Consider the following 18,754-nt stretch of genomic DNA (forward strand, 5'->3'; position numbering starts at 1 on the left):
GTCTGGCAAAGTCACCTGTGTAAAGCAGCTTCTTGTACAAGTAGAGAGGAAGTTGACAATGTATGCCTTGAACAATGGGCAAGGATGGATCCTTAGGGGATGCCACTGGTTCCAGTCCTTAAAGGGGAATTATTATACTAATTTTATGGCCTTTGTATTGAGTTCTGTACTCCTATAGAGCAGCTACACACGCTAACCCACATAAAAAGCTTTCTAGATTTTCCAGACTCTGCACCTCTTCCTGCAGTGTTTCCTGTCTCCTGCCCAAACGGTCTGTGTAATTTACTCCATCCCCAGCCCTCTTCCCAAGTGCTCCCGAACACTTCCGGACAACTGCCGAAACCCTTTTGTCCGATTACTTACACATAATAAACACAGTTAGGACACTCATTGCTACGTACAGCTTGCTCTGCTGACTCTTCAACAGGACCAAATAACGTTGGAAAGGCGCCGAACTTCAGCAACAGTTTGGTGGATAGTACAGCTTCGTATTGGCCCATGTTCACAAAACAGTCCCGTGTGAAGTGCCGTTGACAGATGAGCATATTTTTCTCTTGCTGGCTGTGAATCAGCAACTTTAACCACTTCTGCCTGATGCTTGCCTCTTTAGGAACACCCGAACAAACATTTCCTGGGAGCCATTGCTCGACGTGCTAACACTGTGACACAGGACGAAGCAGAGTGGGGGAGCTGGGCATTCCCATGTAAGGAAGTCCGGGTTGCATTGACGTCAATGGAACTCCAAAACTGCTTTCAGGGCTCACTTCCAAATGTGCAAACCTCATTATCCGATGCGTTGGCATCGTTTAACACGACAATACAACATTGTAACATTGCAACAATTTTCAGTATACTGTAGGCCAGAAAAGAGGATAAGCATAATAGGTCCCCTTTAACAAGGGCCAGGAAGCCATGGTTGGAGAGGATTTCCTCAAGCTGTGTGTCCTGAAGCACGCCACAGAAAGATCTCTGAAGATACAAACAAATGACATGTTTGCTTGCAGCCAGCACCTCTGTGGTCTCCACGGCATCACCTCCAAGTCAAATTGGCTTGGAGGCTGCTGACATAGCTGTGGTGGTGGTCTACCTGCTGGTGGTCATGGCGGTCGCAATCTGGGTAAGTGAACGTTCCACATCTGCACAATCATGTTTTCAAGTTCTCATGTCATGGTAATCAAAATATTACAAACTGTGAAGCAGTGCACTAACGGATGGTGACCTCATGCTAACTTCCATCTTGTCCTTAGGCGTCAACGAGGGCCAGTAACAGCACGGTAGGAGGTTACTTCCTGGCAGGGCGCTCCATGACCTGGTGGCCCGTAAGTACATGTTCAATGGGCCCTGTGATTTCTACGTTAATGGAATCGCGGAATTGGTCAATAAAGACGGAATTTACTGTTAAACGCGGAATCTCGCTGAAAGGGAAATGAATGAATGAAATTATGTCATCGTAACGAGAAGGAATGTTCGTGTGGGAAATATTTCCTCAGGGAACCGCTCAATCGTGGCAGGATCTCATCACAAACACTAACTCGCTCTCTCCTGAACTACAGATGTCAAAATGGCGGCAAAAAAGCTTGGAAAGTCCTCTTTTACAGAGCGTGAATAAGAGCTAGTGGGATTATTTTATATTAGCAGAGCATGCTAGTGCGGCTGGATGTGTGCGACTCGGGCTGGATGAATGTAAACACTGTGTTGTGTTATACCGCTTTAATGTAAGCAAGCGTTTTACAAGGCCCGCTAACGACGTGCAGGTTCTGAGTTAAAAAGACAAGAGGAACGTTTATTCTTGCACCCAGCTCATCTGTCAAGACACATTCTCAACACACACAACAGACTTCCAGCTGTCAGAATAAGAGCTCTGTTTGCTGCATGTTTTCTAATTGTGTAAACAAAATAATGGTGTCATATAAAATATCTTACTTTCACAACCCGATTGGCATTACATCCGTGAGTACATCTTCCTTAATCACAAGCATGGGCATTACAGTTTGTTGAATATTTTGTAGCAATGTGTGCAGAGGTTGACATCCCATTAGAAAAGTTAAATTTCTCAATTACTGGGCAAAATTGGCCAGTGATGTATTGCATCAATAAATGTAAGGCATTTAATTAATGAAAAAATTTTTCACTAACCCAAAAAACACACTCTGTGCTGGTAGAATAAGTGTAAAAGGTAAAAAACAGAATTCTAAAAAATTAAAATGGATAAACGGGAATTTGGGAAAAAATTAAACTAATTTTATAGGGCCCTATGTTCAGTGCACTAGTCCTTAAGATGCTCTCATTGGGGTCATGTCCACGACGATTCGAAAGCACACATAGGTCACCACTGGACATGTCAATTACTGATCAGTGTCCAACACTCTTCAGATCGGAGCTTCTCTGATGTCCAGTAACATTGGAAGTGGAGCGTTTATCGGGCTGGCGGGAACAGGAGCGGCAGGAGGCATTGCTGTGGCCGGCTTTGAGTTGAATGTAAGACCGTAGGACAAGGGTAGGGAACCTTTGGCTCGGCAGCCACATGTGGCTGTTTTGATGACTACATCTGGCTCTCAGACATTTCTTAACACAATAAAATGTATTTATTTAATTTTTATTTTTTCACTGACATTTTAAAGTAAAACATTACGGAAATCACAATGTTAAAAATAACGTTCAAAATATAAAACCTTCGTATGCACTTTATTCCATCCATCCATTTTCTACCGCGCTGCAGGTGGCCAGAGCCACTTCCAGCTATCCTTCCCATATTTTCCGGGTCAGACACCAAAACTTGATTATTACTGGATAATGCGGTAACCTACCCAGGTCATTGAGAGCTCAAGAAGTAAACTTCACTCCTTTGATCAAATAGTCAGATAGCTAATTCTCCAGAGCAAAACCTTTTGGCGAAGAAGTTGCAAAAAAAAAGAAAGAGTACCGTGAGAAACCATGCAGCACCAGAAGTCGCATGGTAAGAAGTATTTTATTTATTATTGGTTGGCTTCAGTATAACAACGTTATTAAAAAGAATAAATTCAGAGACTTATTATGTTCTAAAATTGTTGGTCTTGCTTAAAAATGCACACATTTAGTTGTATTCAATGTTAAAAAAATATTATACGGCTCTCACGGAAATAGATTTTTAAAATATTTGGCTTTCATGGCTTTCTTAGCCCAAAAGGTTCCCGACCCCTGCCGTAGGATGACCTCCTTATTCTCCAGCCAGTCTTAACTGTGTGCGTGTGCTTGTGTGTGTAGGCGGCTTGGGTTCTGGTGGCTCTGGGATGGGTCTTCATCCCAGTCTATATTGCAGCTGGGGTGGTGACCATGCCGGAATATCTGGCCAAGCGCTTTGGAGGACGCCGGATCCGAATGTACATGTCTGTCCTGTCCCTGGTGCTCTACATTTTCACGAAACTATCTGTAGGACAGAGACACACACACACATACACACACACACACACACATTCATACATACATTCTTTGCAACATGTGAACACAGTCATTGATTGTGTGTGCATGTGTGTGTCTCCCAGACAGATCTCTTCTCAGGAGTGTTGTTCATCAAAGTTTCCTTAGGCTGGAATCTCTATTGGTCTATCGGTGTTCTGTTGTTGATCACAACAATGTACTCTGTGGCAGGTACACACACACACACACACAAACACACCCCCACACGGTGGACAGAATAAGAATAAAAATGTAAAGTTACTAAGTAGGTTTTCATTGTAATTTACTGCCAGTCACCCCTGGCATGTTTAACATGGCATGAGAACATGTTTAAACATGTCTTAAATATAAATACTGTAGAAATGAAATAGGAGCCTTTACTAAAATACACACTTTAAATACCATATTTAGACTTCGCCACATCATATCTCCACATCTACACTGCTGCATGTTTCCAGCGCTTACTTTTCCACGATAAAAGTCCTCTTGCTCAGTTTCACTTGCTCAGTTAATCATGTTTTCAGTTTACTTTTAGTTCTATGTTGTCTGTAACTTTGTGTAGGAGGTTTGTCAGCAGTCATCTACACTGATGCAGTCCAGACGGTGATCATGGTGGCAGGAGCCCTCACGCTAATGTTCATTGGTAGGACAAACACAAACACACACGCCCACAGAGGTAGTCAAAATGGGTGTGTTGATGCATTTTATGTCATATCTCCAGCCTTCTGCAGAGTAGGCTGGTATGAGGGTCTGATGGAACACTACATGGCTGCTGTTCCCATGGCAACAGTGGCCAATACCACATGTCACCTCCCTCGTAGCGACGCGTTCCACATCTTCCGAGACCCGCTGTCAGCTGACCTACCGTGGCCAGGCCTCATCTTTGGTCTCACTGTGATTGCCACCTGGGTGTGGTGCACTGACCAGGTTACGCTACCCTGCCCTATTCTAGTCCACAGTTTTGGGTATTCTGTAATCTGTGTATGTGTGTGCGCGTGTGTTCAGTTTATAGTTCAAAGGTCGCTGTCAGCAAAGTCGTTGTCTCATGCCAAAGGAGGTAGCGTGTTAGGAGGTTACCTCAAAATCCTACCAATGTTCTTCATCGTCATGCCAGGCATGATCAGCCGAGCGCTATTCCCTGGTAGGCCTGTGTGTGTGTGTGTGTGTGTGTGTGTGTGTTCTTCTAGATCAGGGGTGTCCAAAGTACAGCCAGGGATCATTTACAGCACATTCTAAGTATATGTTTAAACAAGAAAATAAAAAAACAACAGCAAAAACGGGAAAGAATAGCAGTAATTTTCCGAGAATAAAGATGAGTAAAAAGTAAAAATTGTGTAAAGTTGAAATACAGGAAAAGAAATGTAATGTAATGTAATATGAGAAACACAATACAAAGAATAAAGTTGCAATTCTTGGAAAATTAGGCTGGGAAAAGTTATATTACCATAATATAATAAAGTCAAACTATTATCAGAATACAATCATAATATTATGAGAAGAAAGAAGAAAGTTTAAATATTTGTAAAAAAAAAAAAAAAAGCAAATGTGTAATGTAAGGAGAAAAAGTTCATACTAATAAATATGCTTTGTCACCGATAACACTTTTTTTCTACATAAAAAAAACGTCTCAGCATGTCTACAGGGGTTGGTTTTAAGAAATGTAAAAGTGGCCACTGTATCCTTTTGATTTTTTTCAGTAAAAGGTTTGGACACGCCTGTCCTAGATGTCTATTAGTATCTATGCATATGCTGAGATAAGTTAAGTGTGTGGGTGTGTGTGCGTGTGTGTAGACGAGGTGGCCTGTGTGGATCCAGAAGTGTGTCAGAGAGTGTGTGGTGCTTCAGTTGGCTGCTCCAACATTGCCTACCCTAAACTGGTGGTGGAGCTCATGCCTGTTGGTGAGTAGGTCTCGCACACACACATGAGGGCACACACACACACACACGCATGCACACACACACAGAGTTGTCTATGTGTGTGCGTGCAGGTGTCCGTGGACTGATGCTGGCTGTGATGTTCGCTAGTCTGTTGTCTTCTCTGACGTCCATCTTCAACAGTAGCTCCACCATCTTCACATTGGACCTGTACCACCAAGCCCGGCACACGGCCTCTGAGATGGAGCTCATGATTGTTGGCAGGTGAGGTTGTGGAAAAAAAAAAAAAAACTCTTCCCTCACCCACCTCCCATCTCCCCTGGTAGGGTGGGTGGCTGGCTGTTCATTTCAAGCTTGGGTCCTCTACCAGAGGCCTGGGAGCTTGAGGGTCCTGCGCAGTATCTTAACTGTTCCTAGAACTGCGCTCTTCTGGACGGAGATGTCTGATGTTTCTCCAGGTATCTGCTGGAGCCACTTCTCCAGTGTGGGGGACACGGCCCCCAGTGCTCCTATGACCACGGGCACGGCCCCACTGTTGCGTTCATCTTCCAGGCTCTCTCCAGCTCTTCCTTGAGCCCTTGGTATTTCTCTAGTTTCTCGTGTTCCTTTTTCCTGATATTGCCATCATTGGGGATGGCTACATCGATCACAATGGCTGTCTTCTGCTGCTTATCCATGATCATGATGTCCGCTTGGTTGGCCACAACTATCTCATCTGTATTTGGAAGTCCCACAGGATCTTGGCCCTCTCATTTTCCACCACCTTGGGAGGTGTTTCCCATTGAGATCTATGGGTCTCCTGTCCATATTCTGCACAGATGTTTCTGTACACTATATTGTATGTACTTTATTTATCCCACAGCGGGGAACCGGCTATATAACCGGCTATACCGGCTACTTGGTTATGGCGTTCCATGTATTCTTTTCCTGCCAGTATCTTACACCCTGCTATTAGGTGCTGGACTGTTTCAGGGGCCTCTTTGCAGAGCCTGCACCTGGGATCCTGCCTGGTGTGGTAGATCTGGGCCTCTATATTGCTCTGGTGCTCAACGCCTGCTCCTGTGCTGCCATGATTAGCGCCTCTGTGCTGTCCTTCAGTCCAACCCTCTCTAACCATTGGTAGGACTTGTTCATATCCGCCACTTAAGCTATCTGTCGGTGGTACATCCCATGCAGTGGTTTTTCCTCCCATGATGGTTCCTCCAACTCCTTCCTTTCCAGTTTCCACTGCCTGAGACCTTCACTAAGTGCTTCATGTCTTGGGGCCATCTTCCTGATGTATTCGTGGAGCTTGGATGTTTCGTCTTGGATAGTGGTCCTGATGCTCACAACTCCTAGGCCTCCCTCTTTGTGCTTAGTGTTGCCCGTCCCGCCGGAAGAGGGGTGGGAATTATAATCCTGTGGTATAAAATAAGGAAGACAATCCACAATGGGTTGTTGTATCTTCACCAGCAGGATTTATTCTTCCTCTGTCATTTTAATACCCACTCTATACCACTATCGCTACCAGCACCCCCTATTGGACTTGCGGTATTACACCTGAACACCAACAATAGGGATTTGAATTATTTTAGAGACAAACATATTTTTAAAATAGTGGGGTGTCTGTTTTTAACAACTGAATTTTACATATCCAACATCTTTATGAATTATTACCACTTTTAACTACTTTAAGCATATTTATGCATTTTAAACTGTTTTTAGCCATGTTAACTTATTGTATCCTTTTTTATGTACCATACATTAGCATATAGCCTCGGGATACTGGATTTGGGGTGGAACCCTCCGTGCATGGTGAGTAGCTTCTGTGTTTTAACATCTGCAGTCTGAACTTCCTCCTTTGGCCAGCTTATTATCCCAGCAGGGTATCTGATCACTGGCAGGGCATTGTTCTTCCCATTGAGCTGACTTCTCAGGACTTGCCTTACACGTTGCAGATACTTGACCGTTGCAGCTTTCCTTGTGGCCTCTTCATGGTTACCATTTGCCTGTGGTATTTCAAGGTACTTGTAGCTCTCTTCAACATCTACTATTCTGCCCTATGGGAGTGCAACGCCCTCTGTATGGACTACCTTCTGTCTCTTTGTTAACATTCGGCCACATTTCTCCAGTCCGAATGACATTCCGATGTTCCCGCTGTAGATGCTGGTGGTGTGAATCAGTGAGTCAATGTCGCGCTCGCTCTTAGCGTACAGCTTGATGTCATCCATGTAGAGGAGGTGACTGATTGTGGCCCCATTCTTACAGTAAGTCGGTAAGCCAGGTAAGTCAGTAAGCCAGTCTTGTTGATTAATTGGCTGAGGGGGTTCAGGCCTATGCAGAACAGCAGCGGGGACAGAGCATCTCCTTGGTATATGCCACATTTGATGGCTTGAAGTTGGCCTCAATGGTGGTCTGCCACAGCCTCATTGAGTTTGCAACAAAGGCTCTTAGAGTGGTGTTGACCTTATACAGCTTCAGACATTCCAGGATCCATGTGTGCGGCATTGAGTCATAGGCTTTCTGGCAGTGCACAGGTTTGTCTGTCTGGTTTTGCAGTCTTGGGCGACAGTTCTAACAACCAGTGGTTGGTGTTTGGCTCCTCTGGTGTTTTTACCAATGCCTTTCTGTGTTTCTGTCATGTATTGATGCATGTGCCCACTTATCTTAGCTGCTATGATGCCTGACAGGAGCTTCCATGTTGTGGAGAGACAGGTTATCGGCCGATAGTTGGATGGGACTGGTCCCTTCTGGGGGTCTTTCAGAATCAGGACTGTTTGCCCCTTGGTCAGCCATTCACGGTGGGTCCCATCCCTCAGCAGTTGGTTCATTTGTGCTGCTAGGTGCTCATGGAGTGAAGTTAGCTTCTTTAACCAGTAGGTGTGAATCATGTCTGGGCCAGGTCCTGTCCAGTTCTTCATTCCTGAGATTCTTTGTTGGTTGTCTGCCACTGTGATAGTTACTGAACCTTGGTCAGGGAGTGTGCTGTGGTCTGCTCCTCTCCCATATGCCTTTCCAGTATTGTTCAGTCTCCAGCCTTGGTGGGTTAGTTCTTGTGGTATTACCCTGCCACTGGGAGTACACTAACTGGGCTAGTGCAGAACAGCCTGTTTATTTTCCTGGCTTCCATTTCTCTTGTGTATCTCCTCAGTCTTGCAGCCAAGGCTTGGAGTCTTTGTTTGGCAGTTTCCAGAGCCTCAGGTATGGGCATCTAACTGTACCTCTTGGGTAACCCTTTTCTTGTTGCACCTTTCTGGAGTTCTGACAATTGGCTTACTTTCATCCGTTTTGCCTTGATTTTGGCTTCCAACCTTCTCCTCTTTTATTTATATATATATATATATACAGTCAAACTTGTCTATAGACAGGTGGCCTCTATAGACAGGTTGGTTTCCAGTTTGAATGTTGACCAGTAGAGGGAAAAAAAAGAAGAAAAAAAAAATAATAATGTTGACCAGTAGAGGGCACTGTGGGACTGCGGATAAAAGTTGTACAGCACTACTAAGCTTGTTGTGATCCACGACCCACAAAACAAAGCTGTGCTAGTAATGTCTTACGCTTGTTTTTAATATTTTACTTTTTATACGGCAGAGTGTCATTACAGCTTTTGTTCATCAGGAAGTGACGGTGGGCGTCTCGAGCAGGAGAGCTAGGCTCAGTGCTAGCTGTGAGTTTCGAGAGAGTTGGGAAGTGTGTTTATGTTGGCGTGGATGTAAAGTCCTGCAGTGTTCTCCGCTGTTAATAAAGCGATTAAAGTGCATCGGCGACGTGAGTCTCTCCTTCCCCACAACAAGCGGCATTATAGTATTGACACACATTACTGTGTGTACACAATACTTCAATTAAGTACAACCGAACTCAGTTTTGCTCCCGCTGCTTTTTAAAAACATATGCTAGCATGGTTTTAGCGTGCAGGCAGTATTGTATTGTATTGTAGCGTCGCTGGGAGCACGTCCTGTTCCCAGCCTAATTTGCGGTAATGTTTTGGTGTAAATGCTCTTAAAGTTACATGTTTGACCAGGAAATAGCAAGCTCAAAAGAAGACGGCTTTTTTATGTCGAACAACTGACAGTTTGTGTGGATCTTGTGAATGATTGTGACTGAGCTAGGACACAGTAATTAAAGTCTACACACGACGGCTTCATGTGCATGAAGCTTCTACTTGAGTTGGTAATTTGGCCGCTATATGTGGTCAGATATTGACCAAGGGAGACAAAATGGGTGGGCGCTGGCCGCGTTAGACAGGTGACTGCTATAGACAGTGTCTATAACATGTAAATTTGCTGCGGGGGGAGTTTTCAGTGGCCGCTACAGGCAGGTGGCCGTTCTATAAAGGTGGCCGTTCTATAAAGGTGGCCGCTAAGACAGGTTTGACTGTATATGTATATGTATGTATACTATAAATGTAAAAAAAATGTAAGTCTTATGAGCTATTTTTGTTATCATTATTACAAGTATATATTGCTTATATTGTTATATAACAAAACAAGGGTGGTCTAATAATTATTTCCATTAATTATTAGACGGCACTTGTTTCTTTAGTTTCAACTAAAGGTACCTTTGTTTGGACAAATATAACAATGACAACAAAAATAGCTCACAAGAGTTACATTGGATCAATAAACTGAAGAAACAAGGGTCTAATAATTTTTTCCATGTGTGTGTGTGTGTGTGTGTGTGTGTATGTGTGTGTGTGTGTGTCTGTGTGTGTGTGCACAAAGTAAAAGATGAAAGTTAGATGAAAAGAGTGTAAATATGAAGGATGTGTGTGTTAGTTGCTTGTCTTTCTGCTTGTACTTGCAGAGTGTTCATCCTGGTGCTCGTGTGTGTCAGCATCTTGTGGATTCCTGTCATTCAGTCAGCCAACAGCGGGCAGCTATTTGAATACGGCCAATCAGTGGTCAGCTTTTTGGCTCCGCCTATTACTGGTGTATTCCTCATGGCCATCTTCTGGTCACGTGCCAATGAGCAAGTAGGTCTGATGTGTGGAGCGTTCTGATTTGCTTACTGACACAAGCAAAAGGTGGAATGATTGTGTTCCTAATAAAGTGGTCTGCCATTCGCTAGAACAGTGGTTCTCAACTGGTGGGTCGGAACCCAAAAGTAGATCACATAACTGTTTTCAGTGGGTCTCGGGTCTTTGCCTGGGAAAAAATATAAATAAATAAATAATGTAAAGACCCACACTGCAAAAACAGCCATACTTGAAAGAAACCCAAATTACATTAAAGTGAAACAACTTTTCTTATTTCAAGCAAAAAAATTCTGCCAATGGGGTAAGCAAAAGTTGGTTGGCTAGAATTCTTGTAACTAGAATATTTTTCTTGTGAGTTTTAAGAATATAATGAGTCCTAAAATAAGCAAGTTGTTTTTAGTCACTTAGCTAGATTTAAGTAAAATGTTCTTATTACAAGTAAGAAGTAAGCCAAATGCTCTTATAAGATCCTTAAATTGAGACAAAATTTGCTTTTATGAGGCTAGATTTAAGCAAAAATGTTTTCACATATTGTAGATGTAGGAGTACTATTCTATTTTCTTGCAGTGGTTCTTAACCTGGGTTCAATCAAACCCTAGGGGTTCCGTGAGCCGGTCCCAGGGGTTCGGCGGAGCCTCCACCACAGAGGTTAAGACACACCGGACCCATCGTGTCAATTTGTGATGACACATCGCCGCTTAGCCATCACTGGCTGCAGATAATCACATTACATTGCTTGCCTTGGCCAATCAGTGTTGCAAAGAATTTAGCACGCTCATGGTGCATTCCATTTGTACTTGGAAGTCGGAATTTCCGAGTTCCTAGTGTGAACGCCCGACTGAAATGCCCCCCGAAGTCGGAATGTTCAACTTGGAAGTCAGAGCACCACCTCAGAGTTAACAATCAATGATTGCTGCCTTGCGTGTAAACGGTAAACAATCAATAAATAATTTATAAAAAATATTGCTATAGTGTGAAGTTTTTCTGACTTGGCACCTGGAACGCTTTTAACTCGGAGATCATGTCACTCTCACTCAGACTTCCCAATTCCGAGTACAAATGAAACGCACCATCAAGTAGTCAACGTGTGACTGATGTGGTAGCACGTCGTGTGATTTCCTTCTTAATATTTGAATCCATACTAACTCTGTCGAGCAAAAAAAGAAAGTGGTCGGACAAATATGTACAGCATGGATTCACATGTATCACGAACCGTGATGGGAGTCAGCGTCCTGTCTCCGTCATTTTGTGCACCAGTAAACAAATATATACTATGTCTTGAATTTGAAAAAAAAATTTATTTTATTTTTCACTAAAGAAGGGTTCGGTGAATGGGCAACTGAAATTGATGGGGTTCGGTACCTCCAACGAGGTTAAGAACCACTGATCTAGAGTCTCCAATGAACCTATCATGCACATGTGTTCCAACGGGGATTTGAACGCAGGTTGCCTGATTGTGGCACTAACATACCACGCAAACACACCACTCGGCCAGCACGCAGCTAGTGTCTTTACCTGTCGGCATTTTAGTTGTGCTGGGTACTTTTTTCAACAAGCAGGAAGCAAATTATATGGATGGAACTTTTTTTTATTTAAAAAAGTGTGATTGTATCTAAGATTCACTTAATTTAGGAAAATCTATTGTCATAAACACTATCAGAATTCTTTTTTGGCATAATTTGCATGTAAATTCAGTAGTTTTTACATTTATAAATTAGATAAAAGGAGAGTAATATTTTCTTCAATGACGTTTCAGAATTTTACACCTTTTGTTTAATGTAATAAATCTTGGTACGCTCTATGAAATTTGCAGTTCAGCCGTCACATTGGTCCAAACTCAGCAAATCTTTACATTTATTTTCTGGGTGTGAGTCCATTCTTTAGGTTAGGTAAGCAGTTTTTGCTTTTAATTTAAGGCAAATATATATTAATCTGTTGCTGAAGAATAATCAAAATTAAGTGTTACGTGTGGGTAGGCGCTGGACCCCAGATGCAGAGGCAGGTGAGTAAGTCCTTTAATAGTGTCTTTAAATGGAACAGAAAACGATGGTGAGGAAAAGGCTGAACACAAAAGCACCATGAAGACCAGACTTAGAGTAGGGCTGGAGTTCTCGTCTGGAGAGCCAGGAGAACTGGGCACACACCGTGGGAGACGCCGGGATTAGTTTAGTCCACAGGAGGGGAAGAATAGTTCCACAAAACTGCAAAGAGGGTATGAGGGATAAAAGGCCAGTACACCGAATATGCGGCACAAACCATGAGGAATAATCCAGCGTCTCCCAGGTGCAATCCCTCATCTTAAATAAGTTCTGAGATAATCAGAGACAGGTGCGCCCAGTAGTCCCGCCTCCAGCCGGAGAAAGGGCTCCGGCAACAAAGGACACACCCAGGAGAAGGCAGGGAAGTGCAGAGGGCACAGACAGAGAGCAAAATTTGACAGTACCCCCCCCCCAATGGATACCCCCTGGCGGCCTACCTGGCTTCTCCGGGAAGTTGTTGTCACAAAAGTAGGACAGGAGGGTGGGGTCGAGTATGAGTGACCGCGAGACCCAGGAGCGGTCCTCTGGGCCGTACCCCTCCAAGTCAACCAGGAACTGGTAACCCTTGCCCCTTCTTCTCACGTCCAAGATGGCCTTGACTGTAAATGCCGGGCGACTATCAACTAGCCTGGGAGGAGGAGGAGGCACTTCCGGAGGGCTCAAGGCGCTGGAGGCGACAGGTTTGAGGAGGGAGACGTGGAATGTGGTGTGTATCTTTAGAGAGTCTGGAAGCCGTAATCGGACGGATGAGGGATTGATGACTGGCTCAATGGGATATGGCCCAATGAACCGGGGTTGAAGCATCTTTGAGGTGGTGTGGAGCGGGAGATCACGGGACGACAGTCACACCCTTTGTCCGGGCTCATAGTGGGGGGGCCAGTCGTTGGTTCCGCTCGGCCGTGTAGGAAAGAGCGGCCCGGGTATTGCGCCAAGCCAGGCAGGCACGGCCGACTCCGACTCCAGAAATGGGAAGGCTGGGGGTTTGTACCCGTAGGCGGCACAAAATGGGGACGTGCCAGTGGCAGAGCAAGTGAGGGTGTTGTGGGCGTACTCAATCTAGGGCAGGTTCATTGACCATGAAGCGGGCTGCTGGTGGCATATACAGTGGTTGGTGGCCTCCACGTCCTGGTTGGCCCGCTCCGTCTGGCCATTCGTCTGTGGGTGGTAACCAGATGATAAGCTGGGGCCTTGCAAAACGCCTTCCAGACAGAAGAAGTGAATTGTGGTCGCCTGTCCGAGACCACGTCCAATGGGATGCCGTGCAACCGAAAGACGTGGGACACTAGTAGACCCGCCGTCTCGAGAGCAGAGGTTAGTTTGGGAAGGGTGATGAAATGGGCCATTTTTGAAAACCGGTCCACCATGATGAGGATGAGCGTGTTGCCATTGGAGGGGGGGTGTCCGGTGACGAAGTCCAATGAGACATGTGACCAAGGCCGGGAAGGAATGGGGAGCGGTCACAGGAGTCCAGCGGGCGCCTGGTGCGACGACTTATTTTGGGCACAGACGGAGCAGGCCGTTCCGAACTCCCTGGTGTCCGCTCGTAGCAATGGCCACCAGAATCGTTGAGTCAGGAGCAAAATCGTGTGCGAGACCCCCGGGTGACAGACCATTTTAGAACTATGTGCCCAACACAGGACGTCCGAGCGAAGACTTGGAGCGACACACAAGCGGTCAGCCGGACAGTCCTTGGGCGGGGGGGCTGTCTTTGAGTGCATCCACCACCCGCTTCTCAATGTCCCACTGGAGGGAGCCCAGGATCCGGGATTGGGGAATGATGGTCTCCAGGTGGGTGGCCTCCGTCGGCGGGGAGTTCAGCTGGGAAAGGGCGTCCAACTTACCATTTTGGGACCCTGGGCGGGTTGAGCCTCTGAGCTGTTCGAAGGGAATCCAGGTTCCTGTGGTCGGTGAGAACCACGAAGGGGAGTTCCAAGCCCTCCAGCCAGTGCCTCCATTCCTGCAGCGCCAGAACCACGGCCAATAGTTTCCTGTTGCCAATGTCATAGTTGCGTTCTGCTGGAGTCAGGCAGAGTGAGACGAAAGCACAGGGGTGCAGCTTCCGGTCAGCGGAGCGCTAAGAAAGGACTGCTCCCACACCTCTGTCAGACGCATCCACCTCGACAAAAAATTGAGATGAAGGGTCAGGGTGAATAAGTACTGGAGCGCTGGTGAATAATGATTTGAGTTTGGTAAAAGAGGCGTCAGCATCGAGAGTCCAAGTAAACGGCACCTTGGTAGATGTGAGCTTGGTCAGAGGTACCGCTACCCTACTAAAATCCCGGATGAAACGACGGTAGAAGTTAGCAGATGCAGCACGGCCCGGTGAGGTGGCTCTCTCTGGTCTGAGACGCTGCGTTGTCCTTGGCGCAGCCTCAGCAGTGTGCGCGCGACCTCTCGTCCCAGGGGAATATTTGCTCCAACGCCTTGGAAAAGGCGGGGTAGGAGAAGCAGACCTCTCAGCGGCGGTTCCATTCCGCCATGGCCCACGTCCCCGCCTTCCCGGTCAGGTGAGAGATGGTCAACGCCACTCGGCCGCTGACTGAAGTTCGAAGTGTAGTTCACACTGTGTGAAGAAAGACCGCATGTCACCCAAGTCTCCGGAGAATTTTTCTGGCCGAAGCGCTGTCCTCTACTGAGAGAGGGGCCGTTTGGTCTGGCGGAGAGGGTCGAAGTTGTAGCGCTGTGAGGAGGGTTTGGATCTGAGACTATAGGGCCTCCAAGCGTGCGTCCTGGCGCTCCGCCATGGTCTTTATGCCGAGGCCCAGAACGTCAAACTGCTCCTCCTGCGTGTGCAGGTTCTGCGCCAAATTATGGTGAGCAAGCCTGCTCGGGTCCACCTCCGCGAGGTCCATTACTGGCTGGATTATTCTGTTACGTGTGGGGAGGCACTGGACCCCAGATGCAGAGGCAGGAGGCAGGTGTGCAGGTGAATAAGTCCTTTAAAAGTGTCTTTAAATGGAACAGAAAGCGATGGTGAGGAAAAGGCTGAACACAAAAGCACCATGAAGACCAGACTTGGAGGAGGGCTGGAGTTCTCATCTGGAGAGCCAGGAGGACTGGGCGCATGCAGTGGGAGACGCCGGGATTAGTTTAGTCCACAGGAACGGAAGAATAGTTCCACAAAACTGCAAAGAGGGTGTGAGGGATAAAAGGCCAGAACACCGAATATGCGGCACAAACCATGAGGAATAATCCAGCGTGTCCCAGGTGCAATCCCTCATTTTAAATGAGGTCGGAGGTCATCAGAGACAGGTGCGCCCACTAGTCCCGCCTCCAGCCGGAGAAAGGGCTCCGGCAACAAAGAACACACCCAGGAGAAGGCAGGGAAGTGCAGAGGGCACAGACAGAGAGCGAACTGTGACATTAAGTTTTTAGCTTGTTATTAGAAAAAATAACTCCTTTCTGGCAAAAAATATTTTCAGAATTGGCTAGCTATACTTTCTTAATATAAGATTATTTTTCTCGAATAGAAATTGCAGCGTTGTTCTGAAATCATCAAATCTTTACTGTAGATATATTTTCTGTGTGTTAATGCGTTCTTAAATTTTGAAAGTTAAGTAAGCAGTTTTTGCTCTTAATTTAAGGGAAATATATATTAATCTGTTGCTGAAGAATAATCAAAATTAAGTTTTTAGCTTATTAGTAAAAAGAACTTAATTTCTGGCAAAAAATATCTCCATAAGAATTGGCTAGCTATACTTTCTTAATATAAGATTATTTTTCAAGTTAAAATTGCTAGTCAAGATATTTCTCTTTTTAGGGAAAAAAATAAGAAATGGTTGCTTAAAATGGGACTTTTTTTTACTTTCTTGAAATATAGTTTTTGCAGCGCAGCCAAACCAGCAGAGAACCACTGCACTAGAACACACACTCACCTTTAAGTTGAATATTTGTTATGCAATCCTTTCCTGTTGGCTTACTTGTTTGTACATTACAGTCCGAGTAAGTGATTTTCTTGTCATATATTTTGGGTCAGGGTGCATTCTGGGGCCTGATGGTGGGGCTGGTGGTGGGACTGATTCGGATGATTCTGGAGTTCTCCTACGAGGTGCCGCTCTGTGGTGAACCGGACCAACGTCCCGCCATCTTGACCGAGGTCCATTACCTTTACTTTGCAATCCTTCTCATGGTGCTCACCTGCCTGATTGTGGCTGCCGTAAGCTTGGCCACGCCCCCGATACCTGCAGAGCACGTGAGCAGCATCTCTTGTTCTTTTTCCGGTTTATTTCGATGCTCTTAAACACGCATCCTTGTCTGATGATGAAAGCCACTACGGCGCTAGCACGCATGGCTTCGATGCGACTGGATGATAGACCGTAAATGCAATAAAGTCAACTGGCAAACATTCTATAGCACTGTTATCGTAAAGAAGCAATAACAAATAAGCAATAAGAACATGATATGTTTGTGTCTGCTGGGGTGGGGGGGTCCAGCTGCACAGGTTGACCTGGTGGTCCAGACACAGCAAGGAGGCTTGTGTCTCCCTGACCAATCCCTTGATGACCTCTGACTCTGCCAGTCCCTCTGTGCCCCCATCGGCCTCCTGTTGGCGAAGGGCGGTTATGCAGCTCTGCGGACTGACTGGTGCCAGCTCCGGTTCTCCTGCTGCCGAGAGCCCCAAGCTGAATTCCCTGAAGGAGGCGCCGCTGTGGAGAAACGTGTGCAACGTGAATGCTTTGGTGCTGCTCGCCGTCAACGTCTTTCTTTGGGGATACTTTGCATAACTGGGCTCAGATGGCTTCCTCTTCTTTACGGTGTTCATCACACACACTTTCAAATGGGATGGGTGTGTTTTAAAACGTCAGTTTTTCACAGGGCCACCTACTGGCCAAAAAGTTTTAAGAGTTTTAAGACTTTTAAGACTCCATTACTGTTGCTTGAAATCCATATTTGAAGGTTTCAAATGACAAATTAAAAGCAGAGCTCAGTTGGACTGTTTACTGTCTTTTTTGTAGAACACCATGCTATCATTTGTATTTCATGACTCCTCATGTTTTATAGTTGAACTACTGAAATCCTTCCGTCAATCTTATCCATCAATTTTCCATGCCGCTTATCCTCTTTAGGGTCACGGGGGTATGCTGGAGCCTATTCCAGCTGACTGGGCAAGAGGCGGGGTACACCCTGGACTGGTTGCCAGCTAATCCCAGGGCACATACAGTATAGACAGACAACCATTCACACTCACATTCATACCTATGGACTTTTTAGAATCTGCAATTAACCTAACATGCATGTTTTTGGAATGTGGGAGGAAACCGGAGTACCCGGAGAAAACCCACGCACGCATGGGGAGAACATAACTACTTAAATTAACTTTTCAAAAACATTCTAATTTACTGACATGCTAAGGTGTGGTTCAACTAAGGTGTGGTTCAATGTAGTCTTTGTTGGATAACGTGCTAAGTGGTTGCATAAATAAACCCAGAATTGACAGTTGGATATTTGGATTAAATTATATTCAATAAAGTTCTTAATAATCAAATCTAAATGTTAGATCAGATGGATAGACTTTATTGGTTTCTAACCAGAGGTGTGCACTCAAATGAAACGAGTCAAATTTTTGATGACTTCAGACTTGACTTGTACAGTCTAAAAAAAAAATGATTAGACCACCTTTGTTTCTTCAGTTTCTTGTTCATTTTGATGCCTGATACAACTAAAGGTACCTTTGTTTGGACAAATATAACAATGACAACAAAAATAGCTCACAAGAGTTAATTTTTTAGGCAGTAGCTATTCATTTTGGTTGTTATCAAGGAAACCATGAAAGTTGCCTTTCGTTGTACCAGGCATTAAAATGGATCAATAAACTGAAGAAGCAAGGGCGGTCTAATCATTTTTTCCATGACTGTATATAATCAAAGACCTGCAACGTGAATTGGACTAAGACATTACTAACTCGGGACTTGAATCGGCCTTTCACGACTTGAAAATACAGTACTTGAGATTTTCAGTGAGCGTGTTGAATAAAATGTGTTGCCATTCAAAGTATTCAACTAATGTGACCGTTATTATGTAATTTCAAGCAAGACAACACATTCTACCACAGAATTGGCGTCCTTGAATGCATCAGTTAACATTCAATCAGGTTTAAGAACAAACAAAGAGGGTGTGTTTCAAAGACGCTAAATGGATGGGATTTGTCCAGTCGGCTGTATCACTGTGCTGTTGTAGTTATTATTTTTTAAATGTTTGAACATAAATGGGCCATAACCATACTTCACATACACTCCTGATCAAAATCTTAAGACCAGTTGAAAAATGTTTAAGTAGAGCGACAATATGCAAAAGCAAGAAGGAGGAGTGACACAAGAAACATTTGGAACTTGTAATTTAAACAAAACAAAAAAAAAATGAAATACCGTAGGTTGTTTATCACCTGATCAAAGGTTTAAGACCACAGGCTATAAAAGCCAAAATCTGCTAAAAATGTTCATTTTCTGTCAGG

The 18,754-nt window shown here is 44.9% G+C and overlaps 1 protein-coding gene across 2 annotated transcripts; it reads left to right on the forward strand.

Moving 5' to 3' along the window:
- Window positions 1-935: 935 nt before the first annotated feature.
- On the forward strand, window positions 936-17,220 carry slc5a9 (solute carrier family 5 member 9). 2 transcript variants are annotated; one of them, XM_054790696.1, is made up of 12 exons: window positions 936-1,117; window positions 1,248-1,319; window positions 2,374-2,478; window positions 3,244-3,408; window positions 3,522-3,627; window positions 3,998-4,078; window positions 4,157-4,576; window positions 5,227-5,334; window positions 5,424-5,574; window positions 10,093-10,261; window positions 16,280-16,495; window positions 16,737-17,220. In XM_054790696.1, exons 1-12 carry the CDS (start codon window positions 986-988, stop codon window positions 17,025-17,027), a joined length of 2,016 nt encoding a protein of 671 aa, XP_054646671.1. In that variant the 5' UTR covers window positions 936-985; the 3' UTR covers window positions 17,028-17,220. The 2 variants fall into 2 exon arrangements, with proteins under 2 accessions (XP_054646671.1, XP_054646672.1); XM_054790697.1 differs by lacking the exons at window positions 936-1,117; window positions 1,248-1,319 and having other exon boundaries at window positions 2,384-2,478; window positions 3,526-3,627.
- Window positions 17,221-18,754: the final 1,534 nt, after the last annotated feature.

Source organism: Dunckerocampus dactyliophorus, chromosome 10, assembly GCF_027744805.1.
Source record: "Dunckerocampus dactyliophorus isolate RoL2022-P2 chromosome 10, RoL_Ddac_1.1, whole genome shotgun sequence".
NCBI lineage: Eukaryota > Metazoa > Chordata > Actinopteri > Syngnathiformes > Syngnathidae > Dunckerocampus > Dunckerocampus dactyliophorus.

Excerpts from the sequence above, each read along its gene's own strand:
- slc5a9 (XM_054790696.1), top strand. The coding sequence starts at position 986 with ATGACATGTTTGCTTGCAGCCAGCACCTCTGTGGTCTCCACGGCATCA. Across the intron at positions 5,575-10,092 it reads GAGCTCATGATTGTTGGCAG|AGTGTTCATCCTGGTGCTCG; the intron begins GTGAGGTTGTGG and ends TTGTACTTGCAG. Across the intron at positions 10,262-16,279 it reads GGTCACGTGCCAATGAGCAA|GGTGCATTCTGGGGCCTGAT; the intron begins GTAGGTCTGATG and ends ATTTTGGGTCAG.